The following is a 20,952-nucleotide window of genomic DNA, read 5'->3' as shown; positions in this document are numbered from 1 at the left end:
GTTTAGCACACAAGCAACCCATATAATAACTTTTAAAATAAAATTAACAAGCACTCTAAGGAATAACACAGGAAAAGTACAGGCAGTGTAAGGAAATGCACAATGGCCTCTTGAACCAGAGTTCTAATCTAGCCCTTTTCAAATTAACACGAAGCTAGGATTCATGTATTGAAGTCAATTGCTTATTGTGTTGTCGCAACAATGCATGGGAAGGTGGCTCAGTGGTAGAGCGCTTGCCTTGCATGCCTGAGGCCCTGGGTTCGATTCCTCAGCACCACATAAGCAAAAAGAAAAAAGCCGCAAGTGGCGCTGGGGCTCAAGTGGTAGAGCGCTAGCCTTGAGCTGAAGAGCTGAGGGACAGTGCCCAGGCCCAGAGTTCAGGCCCTAAGACAGGACCCAAAAAAAAAAAAAAAAACCAATGCATGTGAAATACATTCAACCTGTGGTCCTATATAAATGTAGAAAACGGGTTACTTACGGGGTAGTAATACCAAATCACAGGACCACGTGAATGGGGACGTGGAGTCATTTCCTAGGTCACCTTCCCAAAGTAGAACTGTAAAAACGGGGAGCACATCTTTTAGAAAACCGTTGTCTTTAATGTTTCCCAAGTCTATGCACTCTAGATCGATTATGAAGACAAGGCAATGGCTATAATATGGCATGAACATTCCCCCCAAATCGGAGCCAAGGCAATGGCTGTTAATATGGTATAAACAACCCCCAAAACTCTAGGGGATACCAATGAGAAATGTAGGGCTGAATAGAACATCTTTGAGTAAGAATGGATTATTTCAGAATACATGACGGAGGGAGAGGGGTAATGCTGACGGGGGGAGACAAGACAGTGCCAACTCTAGGGGCAGTTCTAGGCCCAAGGGGGAGGCGCCGATTCTAGGGGAGTCATTGCCGACTCCAGGGGGAAGACTGCCGACTCCAGCCCCGACTGGGGGGGGGGGCACCTGGCGGCAGTGGCTGTCAGAGCCACGCCCGGGGGTGTCGAGTCCCTGCCCCATGAGGTACTTCACCTGTGCCTTTCTGCTAAGAACAAACATTGTTCCAACCCACGGGCAACAGCAAGCGGTGCCTGAAGCTCGAACCCCAAGTTCCCTCCACAGCCACACCGGGACACTCGGGGGAGTCCGAAAACCTTCACATGACAACCAGCACACACTGGGGAACAGAAGCCGCTTCTCGCGTGTTTCGGTTCCAGAGAACATGGAATGTTCTAGAACTAAAGTTAGAGCGAGCACCCTGCTTCGCAGGCAACCGTTCCCTCAAGCAAACCGGCTCCGAGAGCGCGTTCCACGCCGGAAGTGCCCAAATCCGCAGCACGTGGGGTTACCAGGGCGCTCTTCACGTGACTGGGCGGGACCTCGGGCAAGCTAGCAACCAATGGCAGCCCAGAAGGGCGGTGCCTATGACGCTCCAGGGCCTATCCCGGAAGTGGGGCTGAGGTGGGGGCGGGAAAGGTGGGGGGGGGGGGGTGAAGGCCGGGGTGTGGAAAGTGTGGCGGCCCCGCCCCGTCTCCTGGAACTGCTGCTGCGGCCGCCACCGCCGCCGCCGCCGCCGCTGCAGGAGACCGGCGCGAGGACACAGGCGGAAAGGTGAAAAGCTGGGGAAAAACTGGCGGACGGGGACGAAAGCAAGCGGGATGGGGGAAGCAGGAAGATGGAAAGGAGGAGGGAAGCGAGCACGGGACCCGCCTGGACTCAGGCCCTTACGGAGCTGGGCCGAGCCGGCCCGAACCGGGCCGGGGTGCCTGCAGCACCGAGGGCGCCCGTGCTGCCGCGACGTCGGCGATACGGATGGGGTGCCTGCTGAGGGTGCCGGGGGGTCCCGTTGTCCCTCCCCCCATCCTTCGCTGAGGGCGTGCGGCCTGGACTGACCCCCCGCCGTGGGAATCCGGGTGGGGGGTGGCGGCGCGGCCCGGGAAGGTCGTGGGCTTCTACAGCTGGGGGTGGGGATGGGGCCGGGAGCGGGGCTTCCCGTCCCACGAGGGGCGGCGGCGCCCCCCTCCCTCCCTCCCAGCGAGCTCCTCCGCGGCTCCCATCCTCAGCTCTCCCCTCCGAGGGCTGGAAAAGTTTGTTGGAAAGTACTCACTAGCCGTGAATGGGTTTTGCAGAAATGCAAAAAGAACGGACCCGGGAAGCTTTGCCCGTAACCGGACAAAAAATGAGACATTGGCTCGCATGCCCATGGGGAGGGAAAAAAAACCAGATTCAAACTTTTTGCACAGTTCCCTTGATAAGGGGGGGGGGGGAAACCAACTATCATCTCCCCAGGCCACCATGGCGGATGAAATTGATTTCACTACTGGGGACGCTGGGGCTTCCAGCACTTACCCTATGCAGTGCTCGGCCCTGCGCAAAAACGGCTTCGTGGTGCTCAAAGGACGACCATGCAAGATAGTTGAGATGTCAACTTCCAAAACTGGAAAACATGGCCATGCCAAGGTGAGTGTCTTTCCAAGTCATTGCTTGGCTCTAGCGTTCAGGTTTGTGGTCCTTTGTAAGATTTCTGGACTTAAAATTTTGTGATAAAGTGGACGCTGGTGGCCCATGCCTGTAATACTAGCTACAATCTTAGCTCTAATTAACCGCAAAGAGCCAGAAGTAGTGGTGGAGCGCTGGCATTGAGCAAAAAAGCCAAGGAACAGCGCCCAAGTCCTGAGTTCAAGCCCCAGTAACTGCCAAACTTTTTTTTTTGTTGTTTTGTTTTTGCCTCCCTCAATTCCTAAGGGATTAGCCTTTGAATGTTTCCTTTCTTGGGCCCTTACGGTTCATTAAATGGGTACTGAGGCTTTCCTGAATCTCAGTGACCTGTTCTGAAGTTTTGAAAAACTTAAAAGTTTTCTTTATATACAAGTTTAGTTTACTACATGTTTGTTTACTGCATCTCTTTTTTCCTAAGAAAGTTTTTTTCGAAGTAAGTAAAATTAGCTGACCTTGGAAGGAGAAAGGCTCTTATAATGAGTGTGCTCTGGTGTGTGTAATGAGTGATAAGCTTGGCAGAGATTAAACAGGTTTTCCTGTTTTCCCCCAGGTTCACCTTGTCGGCATTGATATTTTTACTGGGAAAAAATATGAAGATATTTGCCCTTCTACTCACAACATGGATGTACCTAATATTAAGAGAAATGATTATCAAGTAAGTACCGATTTTCTTTAGAATGTTGCTTGTTACTTAAAGGTGCCAATATTTTAACAGTACTAATTTGTCAAAACCTGAGACTAGTTTTGTAGTTTCTCCTGACAAATATTTAGATACCACCAATCTTACAAATTGAAGAAATAGTGATAGGTTAACTAGCATTCTTAGGGGGTTTTTTAAAGTTTTTTTTTTTTTGTTATTTTGTGGTGTTTAAACTCAAGTGCTAGTTTGCCAGGCAGGCACTGGTTAATTTTTAATTAAGGTCTCATTCCTATTCCACCACAGTCCAATATGCCTATTTTAGACTTCTAAGATAGATAGGCCTGCACCACCAAGCTCAGTCTCTCCTGTAGAGTTGGACTTTTTTTAAGCTGAACATTGTTTTAGTTTTGCTCAGAACAAGTTGCACATTGTAACCAAGTCCTTCCTGCCGTCAAATATTTCAAATTTAGATAACTTCCTCCTTGATTTTTGTTTTTTTTTTGTTTTTTCTGTACATATTTGGGTTTCAACTGAGGACCCAGTGCTTTTCATTTAGCTTGTTTACTCACAGCTGATTCTGTACCACTTGAGCCATGTCTCTTTTTACTGATTAATTGAAGATGGAGTTTGAAGGACTTTTTTTGCTCAGACTGACTTCAGACATGGAATCTCCAAATTTCAGTTACCTGATTAGCTGGATTGCAGGCATGAGCCATTGGTGCCCAACTGTTGATGGTTATTTCTTTTTGCTGATCAGACTTAAGACTCTAGAGCTTGCACTCAGGGCTTGGGCACTATCCATGAGCTTATTTTTCTCAAAGCTGGTGCTTTGCCACTTGATCCACAACTCCATTTCCAGCTTTTTGCTGGTTAGTAGATAAAGAGTCTCATGGACTTTCTTGGTCGGTCTGGATTTGAACTGTGATCCTCAGATCTCAGCCTCCTGAGTAGCTAGGATTACAGGCATAAGCCCAACTCAGACTTTAGACTTTTAAGAAAGTATTTGAATTTGTCTTCTTGCCAATCAAGTTTATGTATAAATGAATGTGAGTCAGAATTTGATACTCTTAAATAGAGAAATAAAATTGCAAACTCTAGATTTAAAGAATACAAGTACATGGGGCTGGGAAGGTGGTTCAGTGGTAAAGCGCTTGCCTTGCATGCCTGAGGCCCTGGGTTCAATTCCTCAGCACCACATAATCAAAAAGAAAAAAGCCGGAAATGGCACTGTGGCTCAAGTGGTAGAGCGCTAGCCTTGAGCTGAAGAGCTGAGGGACAGCGCCCAGGCCCTAGAGTTCAGGCCTCACTACCGGACCAAAAAAAAAAAGAATACAAGTACATAGTCAATGTGAAGAAAACATTAACAAAATCATGTTTCTATTTCCTGGAGTTCATTTTGGTAAGTATTATATGATCAGAAGCACATAGGCATTGCACCTTTGTGTTCCTCCCCAAAGAGTATATATACTCCTTTGGTCTCATTGTGTTACATTTGTTTTTATTCAATTTAAACTAATTTCTCAGTATACATTTTATTACATAAATTTTGAAGGAATATTGTTATCAACCACATTTACCCAATGATTTCCTATGCATATGCAGATATTTTTATGTAGTTTTAATCTAGGAGTGGGTTTTTTTTTTTTTTTTTTATCTCTAGTTGTACAAAGGAGTGTCATTTAATAAAGCAGTTTATGAATACAATACCAGTATTATCCCGTTCAGCATCCTCATCCCACTTTAACCCACCTCTTCCCTTTTCTTAACTTTGTGGTATATACAATCAAGTCTTTGGGGATTTTTTTGTTTTTACCAGTCCTGGCGCTTGAACCCAGGGCCTCAGCACTATCACTGAGCTTCTTTTTGCTCAAGGCCAGCACTCTACACCACTTGAGCCACAGCACCACTTCTGGCTTTTTCTGTTTTTGTGGTACTGAGGAATCAAACCTAGGGCTTCATGCATGCCGGGTAAGCACTCTACCACCAAGCCCTAAATGAACTCTTGACTGCATTCTTCCCGCATGTCAGTCATCTACCTCTCTCTTTTTGCTGCCCCCCCCCAGCTTCGCACATACCTCTTTCCTGGTCTAGCAAATCATATGTTTTCTAGATGGCTTTGGAGTCTTTGTAGAAATTCATATTGTCTTAATAAAGAGTTTGGATCTAGCTACTTTTGAGCTAGATGATTTAATTTTAGTGCTGGTCTTAGAGCTTGAACTCAGGGTCTAGATGCTGTCCTTGAGCTTTAATGCTCAAGGCTACCACTGTACGGTAACTTGAACCACAACTGCATGTCCAGCTGATTAATTGGAGATAAGAGTCCTGGACTTTGCTTGCCTGGACTGGCTTTGAACTGTAATCCTCAGATCTCAACCTCTTGAGTAGCTAAGATTACAGCTAATCCCGAGTCTTGCACACCTTGCTGCTAGATGACCTTTGATAAGTTTAACAACTTCTTTGAGCCTTTGTCTTCCAATCTACAAAACAGGATTCCTGACAGGATTAAATGAGAAAGTGTACCCAATAAGTAGATGGATACCAAATAGTTCTATGCTGCTTCCAATTTTCCTATGTAAAAATGCCACTTAATTATCTCATTGTTGGATTATTGATTCAGATATGGTACAGGTGTTCTGTAAACATTTGTTAAATGAAAATGTTTATTCCGTGTAATATTGTGGTTAGGCTAGTGCACCAGAGTAAGATCAAGCATAGAATTCTTTTGCCAAAAATTTCTCACCCTGAAATGTGAATATTCTGAACATTCTGTTCATTGTGTTCAATCATACTTATTCAGCACAGAATACTTTTATCTGTTGTGTTTCAGAACAGTGTTATCAGTGGATGATAACACTACGATACTATGATCAAATGAGCCAGTCATTGTTTAGACTCAAATTTTAATATGAAACTTTAGTTTGGATGTTAATTTGCTATCTAGTAAGTGTAGAGATGTGGCTCAAGTAGTAGAGCCCCAGAATAGAGTAAAAAATCTAAGGGAGAACACTCCAGCCCTGACCTGAGGTTAACCCAACACATACAAAAAGAAAAAAAAATAAAACACTTCTGTTCATTTTCAAAATGTTTTGTGTTATATTTATTATGCTATGGTCTTGCAAAGGGCCTTGATTAAATTCCTATCTTTGTTATTATTTGGCTGTGCTTAGTCCATTGAATTTTCTGAATTCAGTATTTAGAGTGTCAGTTTGGCAGTTAGCTGAAGGTAAAGTATGTTCATCTATTCATTGTAATAAAGTAAGTTATTGTTTATGAAAATAAATACTGAAGTTTACAGTTTTAATGTCATCTATTTTGAAAAGAAGTTCAAAAGGAAATAAAAATTGTCTTGTGATTCTTCCACCCCAAAATTGTCTTGGATTAGAATTGCTGATTTCTATTACAATTCTTGTAGTTGTTGTTTGGGGCTCACAGATAATGTAAGATACAAATATAAGCTGGGTACCTGTGGCTCACACCTATAATCCTAGCTACTCTCAGTTATCCACCAAAAAGCTAGAAGTACAGTTGTAGCCCAAGTGATAATCTTGAGCAATCATGGACAGCACTCAGCCCTGATTTCAAGCCCAGGCACAGTGACCTTCTCCCCTCCCCCAAAATATAGACACTTCCAGAAATTCCTGTTGTTAAATATAGAAGTGCTTGTTTAGGTTCGAGAACTCTGTTGAATCACATTCTCTTAAGGAAAGTAAGTCAGTGTATATCATCATCACAAATTGGATGCTTTTTCTTTCTTTTCTTTTCATGCCTGTCCTGGGACTTAAACTCAAAGCTTCATCACTGTTCCTGAGCTGGTATGCTCAACACTAGTGCTCTATGTACCATGTGAGCCACACCTCCACTTCTGGCTTTTTGGTGGTTAATGGGAGATGAGTCTCATGGACTTTTCTTGCCCCAGCTGGCTTTGAACAAAGATCTTAACCTCCTGAGTACCTAGGAGTGCAAGCATGAACCACCAGCACCAACTAAATGCCCTTCCTATATTCACTAGAGTTTTATCTCTGATTTGATGGCCATTTTCTAGAAGGAAAACTACTTAGAACATGATTGATAAAGTATATATTGAAGACATTTAGATAAATCAGTGAATTGACAAAACGGTGTCTATTAGATCCATGTAAAGCCAGGCATTGGTTGCTCATGCCTATGTAATCCTGCTTCTCAGGAGGCTGAGATCTGAGGATCACGGTTTAGTGCCCACCCAGGCAGGAAATGCCATGAGATTCTTATCTCCAATTAACCACCAGAAAACTGGAAGTGGCACTGTGGCCTGAAGTGGTAAAGCGCCAATTAGCCTTGAACAAAAGAGCTCAGAGACAGCATCCAGGGCCTGAGTTCAAGCCCAACAACTGACAGAAAAGTAAATAAATCCTAATAAATTCTTCAAATAAGTGATATTTCTTCAGAAGATTGAGATACACGAGTTAAACTTGATCATTACAACTTAACAATGACAAAATAACACTATGAATTTTCCTAAGCTTAGTCTTCTTATACTTTCAGTTTTTTTCTGTGAAACCCTTCCATGAGGCAGTCTTTCTTTGGGAATAGAAAATCTCAAAAGCAGCAGCTAAGCCTAGTATTGTGGTTACAAGAAGAAATTTTGCCAGGAGGTTCAGAAGGATAATAGTGAAAAAGAGCCACTACCCATCTGTTTCTTGACCTGTATATGCTACCTATAGGAAAAATAGAAGTGTATTTGTGTGCGTGTGTCTCCTGGGACTTGAACTCAGGGCCTGGGTATTGTCTCCTGAGCTTCTTTTGCTCAAAGCTAGTTCTCTACCACTTGAGCCACAGGGCAGCTTTTGGCTTTTTCTGAATAGTTTATTGGTGATATGAGTCTCACAAACTTGCTGGGCACCAGTGGCTCACACTTGTAATCCCACCTACTCAGGAGGCTGAGATCTGAGGGTCACAGTTCAAAGCCAGCCTGAGCAGGAAAATCCATGAGATTTTTATCTCCAATAAACCACCAGAAAACCAGAAGTATGCTGTGGCTCAAGTAGTAGAGCTGAGGGACAGCGCCTAGGCCCAGAGTTCAAGCCCCATGACAAACAAAAAAGAATCTCCCGGACTTTTCTGTCTGGCTGGCTTCAAACTGTGATCTCAGCCTCCTGAGTAGTTAGGATTAAAGGCAAGAGCCAAGTTGTTATATTTTAACCTGTAAAACAGTACTGTATACCCATATAATATCACCCAGATGGTGCTATGCATGAGTCTTCAATAAGCCAAACCAGTTAAGCTATTTGAGATGATAAAGTACATAAACCAGTGAATTAGCTGAACCTTATCCCATTTCTGATTTCTTATATGTTGCCTATAAATCAGTGTTTTTTTTACCAAAGTGATGCTGTAATCTCTATTGGTTTGGAGAGGTGGTCAGATGATAGAATGTGAGCCAGTTAGCAAAAGTTTGAGCCCCAGTCTCAGGCACAAAAAGAATCCTCCTGTAAATTCAAGTGGGATGTTAGTAGGAGCCTCACAGACAGGAAAGGCATATCCCTATGTGGTTAAGTCTGTTGTCATAAGTACAAATCACTGCCTCTTCAGTGATTTCAGAGGCCCTGTTTCTCTCCTGTGGCTTCTCTGTGGCTGTGGTCAATGAACCTTAGTGAGAGCAAGTCATTGAGCCCAGAGGAACAAGGACAGCAACAAGAACAGCCAAAATGTCATTCACTAAGGGAATCATCTTTGCTGCCTAATTGCTAAGAGCCTCATTTCTTTTTATTATTATTTAAGGTGATATACAGAGGTGATATCAAGTTTCACAAGTAAGGTAATAAGTACGTTTCTTTTGGGACAATGGTACCCATTTAGAGCCTCATTTCTGATTGCCTTTTGGCAAGCATTCATATGGATCCTTTCTTGGATGTCTGGGCACTTCCCTATCAGCAATTTTCCTATCTTTTCCTATCTTGTACTTGACCTTGCAGCCCAACTTAGCTCCTTGTCCATAATCAGTATAAGTCCAGATCTCTGGATCTCTGTTCTTTCTGAACAAGTACTTGAGATTCTCCTCACCCCACCCCTATCATTTATCCAGACCATCCCCAAATGGTTCAGTTTATTCATAAACACCTAGGAACCGTCTGGATTTTTCATCACTGTTAGCTGGTCATAGGGAATTCTCCCTAATGCCATAGTATGAATTGAAAGGGGAAGACGTATCAGTTGAGGGGAAGAGGCATTCTGAACCTGAGAAACTTACACAGCCTGTTTGTACCTTTAGGACCTGCTCACATTGATTCCCCATATATTCTGCTTCCACTGATGATGAAGTGTTGCTGTTCATCCACAACTTAATGGCTTGGTGGGAAAGATAATCCTAGTTGTGATGTCTTATTTGCTTAAGTAGTACAAAAATAAGATTCAAGAATTCATTTTCTACTAGGATCAACAACTTTAAAGGTAGTGCTGGGGGTGGGGGTATGTGGCATAAGTTGAAAGAAATACATTTTAAAAGTCTGTTATTAAAATAGATTGAGAAACCAAATTCAGAAATTAGGAGTAAGAAAGCATCTATAGTAATGATACTATCTTCTCCAACCTTTGTTGTATAGTATAAGTGAACACACACAAAATGTTTTCCTATACTTCTCCTCTTCCCATATTTGTTTTTCTAGCTACATTATGGACAAAGTCTGTACTCATAACTTCCCATATACATTTCCTTCTAATTCAGCCTTTGCTTTAATTTTTCCCCCTTGTCCTGGGGCTTAAACTCAAGGCCTGGGCACTGTCTCTCAGCTTTTTTTTTTTTTTCTCAGTGCTAGCTCTGCCACTTGGAGCCACAACTCACTTCTGGTTTTCTGGTGGTTAATTAGAAATAAGAATCTCATGGACTTTTCTGCTTGGGCTGGCTTTGAACTGCAACCCTCAGATCTCAGCCTCCTGAGTAGCTAGGATTAGAGGTATGAGCCACCAGTATCTGGCCTAGCCCTGTTTTAATCTTAAAACTACTTTATAGGTGATACCATCATGTGAATAAATCATATTGTTTCTCTTTTTGTAATGTTAATCAGATATGTATATTGATCATCGCTTAACTATTCAATAAGAGACAAAGTGATAATCTGTTATTGTTTCATTTTAGTTTAGAATACTGTTTGTTTTATTAATACATTTTATTTAGAATACTTGAGGAATACACTTTTTTTTGCCATGAGAAATACTATATACAAGGAAAGCCCATATAGATACCCATTCTCACCCTCTTACCAGTTTTCAAAATGAATTGGTGTCTAGCATTCAAAGGAGAGTACCAGTGAAATATTTTTCCACTATGAACTTGAGCATTTGAACATACTTGTGTTTCAGTAACTTATTGTTATGTCTACAAGTGGCCAGTGGGAGCTTATTCAGGCAAATTCCTGAGTCCCTTTGATCTGGGTCTAGATAAAGGTCTTTGATAACTTCTTGTACTCTAGTTTAACAGCATGTTCCAATCAGTCTTACACTCACAAACTGTGGAGGACATGGAATTACTTCTTTTCCCAAGATTCTTGTTTATATAGTACTGAGGAATTGAACCCAGGGCTTCATGCATGCTAGGCAAGCACTTTAGCACTAAGCCACATTCCCAGCCCTCAACAGTCTTTTAGTAGAAAATGAAAATATCTTAGCAAAATACCTTACTGGTCAGGAAGTGCTGAGTAAAACTGCATGCTTACTGCTTCTATTACAAATCTGTCTTCTCACTTCTTAATATTAACAAAAGATTATACTCTACCGAAAAAAATCATTCAAAAGCATCTAAAAGTTTTCATATTAGCAGGTTTGGTTAAAAGTGAAGGATCATGCTGGGCGCTGGTGGCTCACGCCTGTAATCCTAGCTACTCAGGCTGAGATCTGAGGATCGCGGTTCAAAGTCAGCCCGGGCAGGAGAGACCGTGAGACTCCGATCTCCAATAAACTACCAGAAAACCGGAAGTGGCGCTGTAGCTCAAGTGGTAGAGCGCTCGCCTTGAGCTGAAGAGCTGAGGGACAGCGCCCAGGCCCAGAGTTCAAGCCCCACGACTGACCAAAAAAAAAAAAAAGTGAAGGATCAGAAGGAAGTTTTTAAAACTGGCTGATAAAAATTTCTTCAGTATTTCCCATCTCCCAACTGTGTAGAGTCAGAAATTTGAGAAAAGAGAAGTTTTCAAAAAGTATGCTTGAAAGTTAACAATGATGCCATTCATAATCCTTTTGAATTAGAAAGGGAGAAAGGATACTTTTAGAGTAGAAAAAATCTGACAGATACTACCTTAGCCAGATGATCAAAATTAGCATCACCAGTAAGTTACTGTCCTTTATCTCTCAAGGTGATTGATAGAGGGCACACAATTTGTGAACATTCTTTCCAAAACTACATTACCTGATTCATGAGGGAACAAGAAGGCAAACCCAAGCTGAGAAACATTCTATAAAATTTTAAACCTATACTGTTTAAGTCAAAGTCATGAAAGATCTTTCACAAAACTAACATGAGGCTGGGAATTTGGCTTAGTAGTACAGTGCTTGTCTAGCATGCAGGAAGCCCTGGGTTCAATTCCTCAGTACCACATAAACAGAAATAGCCAGAAGTGGCACTGTGGCTCAAGTGGTAGAGTGCTAGCCTTGAGCAAATGAAGCTTAGGGACAGTACCCAAGCCCTGAGTTCAAGTCCCAGGACTGGCAAAACAACAAAACTGAGATAACAGGTAACTAAATACAAGGTGTGGTCCTGGGATTGGGGGGGAATGAGCCTGCATCAAATACAATATCCAGATAACTGGCAAATTTGAAAATAGTCTATCTGTTAGATACTAGATTACCAATATTAAATTTCCTCATTTTAAAAAATAAAACTTGGGCTGGGAAGGTGGCTCAGTGGTAGAGCACTTGCCTTGCATGCTTGAGGGCCCTGGGTTTGATTCCTCAGCACCACATAAGCAAAAAAGAAAAAAGCCGGAAGTGGTGCTGTGACTCAAGTGGTAGAGCGCTAGCCTTGAGCTGAGGGACAGCGCCCAGGCCCAGAGTTCAGGCCCTATGACCGGACCCAAAAAAACAAAAATGATAAAAATAAAACTATTGCCAGGCGCTGATTGCTCATGCGTATAATCCTAGCTACTCAGGAGGCTGAGATCTGAGGATCCAGATTCAAAACCAGAGCATGTATGAATGTCTGGAAGATTCTAACCTCCAATTAACCACCAAAAAGCTGGAAGTGGAGTTGTGGCTTAAGAGTAGTAGAGTGCCAACCTTGAGAAAGAGATTAGAGACAGTGCCCAGGCCCTGAGTTTAAGATCCAGGACCAGCACACACACAAAAAAATTTAATGTAAAATGCTACCATTTATAAATATCAAATTACAGTATTATTTTTGGCACCTGTGTATCAATACCTAGTGACAGACCAAAAAAAAGTTAACAAAAAAATGTGATACCTGTACACATGAAATTTTGCACAGCTATTAGAAAGAATATATAATTTGCAGAGAAATGGATGGACCGAGAACAAATCATGTGAAGTGAGGTAACCCAAGCACAGAGACACACAACGCATGTTTTCTCTCATGTTGAAGATAGATCTAAAATACACTGGGACATAATAAATTCTACAGTCTCTAGGCATCACACACAGTGAGACTAAAGGAGGATACTTGTAGAGGAAAGGAACAGAAAGGCACAATGCCTGTGTGCATCTGATCATACAAAATAATATTCATTGAAATGAACTCCGGGCAATTGAGGTTTTTCTTTTTTACTGTTTCTTTTTGTTCTTTTTCTTCATTTATGTGTCTTTGAGAACATAAGGGGAGGCACAGAAATGAAGGGACCAAAGGGTAAACAAATGGTCACTGGAGACTGTGTTGAAAATGAACTATACAACTTTGTAGGTGGGGATGGGAGGGGAAAACTGGGAGTAAGGGAAGGGTGATATTGTCCAAAAAGAATGTATTCTTTTCATGCCTGTAATCCTAGCTGCTCTGGAGGCTGAGATCTGAGGATCACAGTTCAAAGCCAGCCAGGGCAGGAAAGTCCGTGAGACTCTTATCTCCAATTAACTACCAGAAAACCAGAAATAGCACTGTGGCTCAAATTGGTAGAACACTAGCCTTGAGCGAAAAAGTTCAGGAACAGTGCACAGAGTTCAAGCCCCACGACTGACAGGAAAAAAAGAGTGCTTGTTGCCAGGCACCAGTGATCATACCTATAATCCTAGCTACTCAGGAGGTTGAGATCTGAGGATCATAATTTAAGGCCAGCCCAGGTAGAAGAGACTGTGAGACACTTATCTCCAATCAACTACCAGAAACATCAGGAGTAGAGCTGTGGCTCATGTGGTAGAGTGCTGGCATGGGCAAAAAAGCAGCCCAGGAACAGTACCCAGGCCAGGTGGGCCACAAATGTGTGAGTGTGTGTGTATGTATATGTTTATGTATGTGTATGTATGTGGTTAAGGTAGATATTTTCTGATTTGGTTAGATTTCTAAGATCTCTTACTGCAAACAGCTTGCTTCAAATACATTATCCTTTTTTTAATCTTTAAAAGCACATTGTGCACATTTGTATTGGGCAAAACACCATACAAAAGCCAATGAAGCTTAATCACCCTGGGAGGAGTTAACTTATACTATTCTGTATTTATTTTATACTCTTGTATCTTAGCACTTTCAAATTGCAGGTAATGTTAACGTGTTTCTATATAAATGAATGTGGATTACAATTTATCTAAACATAGAGGAATGGCTATGATCTTATTAGTAAAGATGATGTCCTCTTTTCTCCTAGCTGATATGCATTCAGGATGGTTACCTCTCCCTGCTGACAGAAACTGGAGAAGTTCGTGAGGATCTTAAATTGCCAGAAGGTGAACTTGGCAAAGAAATAGAAGGAAAGTACAATGCAGGTGAAGATGTACAGGTAAGACCTATGGGAGAATTGTCTTAAAAAGAAAAATAAGTTTGCTTCTATGTTGAACCCAAAATATACACATATATGAAAAAACATACAAGGCCATATCCATATGTATATAAATCATATACACACACACACACATACACACAACTGACTAAAGTATGTATGCTGTACAGGAATAGATTCCATGGTATAACCCCTTTGAGCATAGTAGGAAGTTCAAAATCAATACAGGAAGCTGATAGATCTTGACTGAGGTGGGGTGGAGGCAAGCAAGAGAGAGGATAGACAAATAGGAAGAGTGGGGGAATAATAATATACATATGGGAAAGTGGAATTAGGAAACGGGAAAGGATGAATAGCAGCGGAGAAAATACACATAAATGGTCATGTCACATCTGAGGGAAGCTAGGAGGAGGGCACAGAATCAGGGAAATGGGTTAAAAAAAAATACAACAGAGGGGCCCAACAGCTGCATTAGACATTGATGAATGTGAACTAAGCAACTCAAGGGCAGCGATGGAAGGGAAGGAATGAGAGAAAGGAAACAGCTTACAGGTTAAAATGTGTTTGTGACTTTAGCTAAGTATTACTGTCCCACAATACTGTGAAATTTGTGAAAAATTATGTAATCAATTTCAATAAAGAAAAAAAATGGGGCTGGGAAGGTGACTCAGTGGTAGAGTGCTTGCCTTGCCTGACTGAGGCCCTCGGTTCGATTCCTCAGCACCACATAAGCAAAAAGAAAAAAGCCGGAAATGGTGCTGTGGCTCAAGTGGTAGAGTGCTAGCCTTGAGCTGAAGAGCTGAGGGACAGCGCCCAGGCCCAGAGTTCAGGCCCCACGACTGGACCCAAAAAAGAAAAAAAAATGGTCTTGTCACACTGAAATCTCCTTGTACAACTATTTGAAGATAATGTTTTAAAAGGGGGAGGGGGAGACCGTGAGCTTAAACTAGCATAAAACACTAATGTAATCAACTGCAATGTATGAAATGTACCCTAAAAAGATAAGAGAAATATTGAAAATAAGGCATTTCTCTTCACACCCTTAAAGACCCATTACCAAAAAAAGGTATCGAAATTTGGTCTTGCTGCATTGACAATGTCAGCTTTATGTTTGTTGTGAAAGTTTGTATATGAACTGTTCTTTCTTTCCTGTGTATGCCTATACACATTTGAACTCAAGGCTCACCATAGATATACTTCCACTTGAGCTTTGTCTGCAGTCTGGCATTTTGCTGGTGAATTAGAGATGGAGTCTCACAAACTTTTTCTACGTAGGTTGGCTTCTAACCTCCGTCCTTTAGGTCTAAGTCTCCTGAATAGATAGGAATATAGGCATGAGCCACTGGCACCCAGCTTTGCAAATGATCTATTCTTCAAGACTAGAAAGGATACTACAAAGGACTCCTAAGTAGTAGAGAATACTCTTTGTTGCATCTTCTAGTTCTTCCCCCTTTCCTTGGAAATTCTCTTTCAGAAAAGTATAGTTTGTTTTTGATAACGTCTCTTCAAACTCAATATAAATCCAGGCACAAGTGGCTCAGGCCTATAACCCTTGCTGCTCAGGAGGCTGATATCTAACAATCACAAAGCCAGCCAGGTCAAGAAAGTCCATGAAGCTGACGCTGGTGGCTTAGGCCTGTAATCCTAGCTACTCAGGAGGCTGAGATCTGAGGATCGCAGTTCAAAGCCAGCCCGGGCAGGAAAGTCCATGAGACTCTTATCTCCAATAAACCGTTCAGGAAGTGGCGCTGTGGCTCAAGTGGTAGAGCTCTTGCCTTGGGCTGAAGAGCTGAGGAACAGCACCCAGGCCCAGAGTTCAAGCCCCATGCCAACCAAAAAAAAAAAAGTCCATGAGATTCTTTTTGTCTAACCACCAAAAAGCTGGAATTGGATCTGTATAGCATCTGTTTTGAGGAGGGAAAGCTACCTGCAAACCTCAGTACCAGCACATGAAAAAACTCAGTTTATGCAGAACATCTCCAAATACACAGTATATGGTGAACAAAATAGAACGTGTATATGTGTTGTCTTCCAAATAACGTTTTGCCTGTATTTTTTTTCCTTCTAGGTGTCTGTCATGTGTGCAATGAGTGAAGAATATGCTGTCGCCATAAAGCCCTGCAAATAAATGGGAACATCAGGCATGAGCGATTCTTAGGTCTGGACATGTTGTACAGATCTAAAGTTTGCGTCTACATAATTGTCACCAAAGCTATGGCCCTCATAAGCAACCTCATTCTTTTTATTGTTTTGAGATTGTGCTTGGTTAGTTTGGCAGGCATTTTTTTTAAATAGGAATCTTTTCTATATCATTCCTGTGGTTTTTAGTGTGAGAGTAAGAAACAGACAAGACAGTTGTAGCAGATATGATTTTGTCTGAACAAACTACTCCTGAATTTTAGCTAAATGGTTAATAAACCAGGGTTCCAATTCAAACTATGTAGCATTAGTGGTACTGAAGTACCACATTGAGGTTGAAATGCTCTATATTCATTTCAGACTTGATATCCTAGAGTACATAGACTGTGGGTTGGAATTGTCACCATTTGAACAAATACAAATACTTAAAAGTCATGTCTAAAAGTCATGTTATCAAAAAGAGTTACCTTGGTGGCCACATGGTAGCCACGTGAATACCTCAATCATGCCATTTCTTTGCCAGACTGTTGGCAGACTTAATGCAACCTTATTTGATTTTGGTTCCTGCTTGGGACAATTGAGTTGTAGGGGTGAATATGAGTAGGTCCGATTACAAAGAGACAAAGGCAACAGTGGAGGAGGTTATTAAACTGTAGGTTGTTTGAGACTCTTGTTTTTTGTGAATTTTTTTTTGCTGGTTCTGGGGCTTGAACTCAGGGGTTGGGCTCTGTCCTTGAGCCTCTCTGTGCTCAAAGCTAACACTCTACCACTTGAGCCACATCACCACTTCCAGCTTTTTCTGTTTAATGTGATACTGAGGAATTGAACCCAGAGCTTCATGTATGCTAGGCAAGCACTGTACCACTGAGCCACATTCTTAGCCCTATTTGAGACTCTTGTAAGCAGCATAAGAACTAGAATGTGGAGCCTGTGTTACGTGTTTCCGCACATGTACTTCTTGTCCACCTGTCCTAGGGCTTGATTTTAGGGCCTGAGGCGCTTTGCTGGGCGTTTTTTTGTTTGGCTTAGGGCTAGCATTCTTCCACTTGAGTCACAGCTCCACTTCTGCCTTTTATTTGGTGGTTAATTGGAGAGTCTCAGGACTTTTCCTGACTGGGCAGGCTGCAAACCACAATCTTCAGATCTCAGCCTCCTGAGTATCTAGACTTACAAGCATGAGGTACGAGGGCCCCGCCTGGAAGTGGCTTTCTTTTGTTCTTTTAACCTTTGCCCCCAAGCTCAACTCCCTTTCACCCAGCCCCCTTGCCAGCATAGAAAGAAAGGGTTCACCGGCTTTGGATACAATGCAGTACTTTTTATTTTTGTTGATTATTTATTAGCAACCACACTTCCCAACCATTTTTGGGTAGGTTTGTGTGTATGCATGCATGCATGCACATGCACACTTGTGTGCATGCATGTATGCATATATGCATACGCTGGTGCTAGAGTGTGAACTCAAGGCCTGAGCTGTCCCTTAGCTTTTTTACTCAAGGCTAACACTCCACCACTTGAGTTAAAGGTCCATTTATAGCCTTTATAGCCTTTTGCTGGAAAAGTCCCTAGACTTTCTTGCTAGGCTGGCTTCAAATCTGAATCCTGAGATTTTTGCCTTCTGAGTAGCTGATTATAAGCATGAGCCACAGGTGCTCAGCTAGGTTTTTATGGCATTAAAATGTTTGTTGGAGTAAAACTGAATTCTTGATTTAATGTTGGAATTATAACTTTAAATCAGTTTATTGTTTACGTGTTTCTGAAGTGAAATGAAGATGGATCATGAAAGAAATACTACTTTATTTGAAAATTATGATTTAATTTATCTTGAGTATATGTGAGGATTTTATTGTTGTTGTTCTCTTGTGTCTTAACTCAGTTACTGACAGGAAACAAAACTAGGGAAGAGTTCCATAGTGATTTCTTTCTGGAGTATTTCAGCTGACACCTTGGGCTTCGTCTTTTGGATGGTGTTGGTATCATTTCCTGAATCTTAGACTTGGCTCCAGGGTCTATAAGGAACATTGACTCAGTAGTAATCATTATATTGGAATGAAAATCATAAAGAAGTCACCAGTAAAATCGCAGTAAAATTTTAATTGGATAAGATTGGCTCTCAGATCTCTTCTCATCATGCCTTGACCACCTACAAGAAAGTATATCTACTAGTGTAACTCATCAAATCAGTGACTTGAAATAGACTTAGGAAAACAAGAAGATCCTGAGCTTTTACTTAATTTATACTTTTTAGTCTTGTGTTAGCCTCAACAGACCAATTTTGAGAAGTAGGATACCTTAAGAGAAGTTAAAGGAAGAGTATTCCAAAGCACAGGCAATGCTGAGGGTATCATTGATTATAGTATGACATCTTTGCTTCTGCCCATTTTTAAAGCACAATTAGGAATTAGGCTAATTTCTTTCCTGTGTTCTATTTAAGTACTACCTACTGCTCTAGCTTTTTTGTATTCTAATATGTATCTTACTTGTACTGGTTGACATTGTTAACTACAGGAATTTGAGAAAGTTCTTAATCTGTGCTGCTTGCTGGTCCACTCATCTGACCCAAGGTAATCAATCATACATATTAGTGTTCTTATTAAGTACTAACTCTGGACTAGCATGTCCTGTTCCTCCTAAGTTGTCAAATGTTGCATAATCAAAATTTCAATCTCAGTGATAGTGTTCCAAGTTATAATAATGCATCTCCAGCTCCATACTTTGAATGGCAGAAGTTATTTATGCATAAGAATTTCATTTTAAATACTATCTGAAGTGTATGTACTCTTAACATATAAGCATAGCTTTTAAAGATACTGTTGATTTTCACCTAAGTCAATAGGTGTTTCTCTAGAACAAAACATTTAATTTAGTAAAGCTTTATAAATTATATTCAAAGGAAACAGGGAATATAACCTTTTTTAACATAGAACAGAAGTGGCTTCATTCTTGATATTAGAGAAATGTTACAAGTTGATTCATAGTATTGTATTTTTTTGTAACACACGTTAAGTATCACAAGTTACCATATGTAGACTATAGATGTCATGTTAATAGATTGTATAATGATGCACTGTTTTGTCTATGGTTCACCAATTTGTAGACAGTATTAATAAGTATAATCCTATTTCTTTTTAGAAATAGAATTTATACTGTGAAGACTGTTGTTGTATTTGCTACAGTGTTGTATCCCTGCTGACCTAGAACAAATTCTTACTGCTTTGAAATGGCTTATACATCATAAGCATAATTCTGTTTCTTCCCATGTTCCCCTCCAAGGGCTGCCAGTCACTTAAAGAAATTGTGACCAACAAAGCTCTTGACTCTGTTTCCCCTTAATGGTACAAATTTCTGTACCAGTGTTTTATGGTAATTAACCAAGACTCCTGCAGCCAGACCATGATTTCTTTACCAAGAGATGCTGCAGTTAAATGTTCCCACTGTAAAATTTGGGGGCACAACTTTTTGTTACAGCACAATATGTATGTATGTACTTGTACAGCGTTGTGTGTTCTTTTCCAAAGTCTATCCAACTTTTAAAAGTACTGTAGTCTGGTAGTGCCTCAAATGTTGGTCATTTTCTTTTAAACTCACAACTTTTCCAGAGTTTGATTTTGTGCTTTGAGATTTCTCGATTAGATTATTTCTAGTTGAGCAGTAATTGGAATGCATTTTTCTCAGGGCTGTGTGTGCTAAGAGCTGAAGTTTCATTGTTTTAAAACTAGCTGGCTGCAGGTATATTGCAAGTTTTCCTAACGTTGTGATACTGCAACACAAACTCATTTTTTAAAAGTCCTTAATGTCAGTACATTTAAACCAAGTGGTTAAGAAAAAAATGGAAACAGTAGCAGCTATACTGAAATCTTGCCATATTTTTCATTTTAGAATAGAGTTGGGTGGTCTTAACCCTATCCTTGATAGCATTCTTTTTTGGCATGGACCCTAAAGATAATTTTGGAGTCAGACATAGATAGAATGGTTCTCAAACGTATTTAGGGACAACAGAAAACACAACATTCTTTGGGGTACCTAAAAATGTTTACATACTGAATTATATAATATAAACTAGAAAAGAACACACTGAGAAAATATGGCTCTTGAGCAGTATATTTACATAACTATATTGCATGGAGAATCAGTTTCCATTTTTCCAATGTTATTTAGGTACATTTCGTAGTGGTCAAGCCTTTTTTTTTTTTTTTGCTAGCATTCAGATATACCAATGTGTAAGAAAAATTCATGATGGAAAAATCTTGAGAAAATTCAGTCTTTAAGTTTTGGTTTTTTTTTTTTCTCTGAATAGGGTAAATGGTATCCTCATTTGATTTTAACTGGGAATGTGTTTCTGTAGAAACATGACTTGAAATCATAGTCTAATTTATTGTTTTTCATTAAATGAGCATCTCAACCCCAACTTAACCAAGTGAGGTCAAGTGCCTGCAAGTGCTGTAAGCATCCAGTAAACCTGTTCTCTTTATGTGAAAGACATAGCAATGCACATCAGGCCTTCATCTACTAGAAACACACTTATTGCCAAATTTTTCTGTTTGCTGTGATTTCCTTTTCTTACAATAATGTATTTTCCAATGAAAAGAGATTCTTATCTAAAGTCTCTCAAACTATTCTGGATATTGGTAGAATTTATTTTGCCTTAGTGTACCATTGCATTAAAAAAAAAAAAAAAAACCGCTGGGCATTGGTGGCTCAAGCCTGTAATCCTAGCTACTCAGGAGGCTGAGATCTGAGGATCACGGTTCAAAGCCAGCCCAGGCAGGAAAGTCCA

At 40.9% G+C, this 20,952-nt stretch overlaps 1 protein-coding gene across 1 annotated transcript; it reads left to right on the top strand.

The window, feature by feature from the left end:
- Positions 1-1,536: 1,536 nt before the first annotated feature.
- Eif5a2 (eukaryotic translation initiation factor 5A2) lies at positions 1,537-16,913 on the top strand. The gene is made up of 5 exons (XM_013016172.1): positions 1,537-1,607; positions 2,286-2,456; positions 3,046-3,150; positions 13,908-14,039; positions 16,108-16,913. Exons 2-5 carry the CDS (start codon positions 2,292-2,294, stop codon positions 16,165-16,167), a joined length of 462 nt encoding a protein of 153 aa, XP_012871626.1. The 5' UTR covers positions 1,537-1,607; positions 2,286-2,291; the 3' UTR covers positions 16,168-16,913.
- The last annotated feature ends 4,039 nt before the right edge of the window (positions 16,914-20,952 follow it).

Source organism: Dipodomys ordii, unplaced genomic scaffold (assembly GCF_000151885.1).
Source record: "Dipodomys ordii isolate 6190 unplaced genomic scaffold, Dord_2.0 Scaffold30, whole genome shotgun sequence".
Lineage (NCBI taxonomy): Eukaryota > Metazoa > Chordata > Mammalia > Rodentia > Heteromyidae > Dipodomys > Dipodomys ordii.
This window is presented reverse-complemented; position numbering and strand designations above follow the sequence as displayed.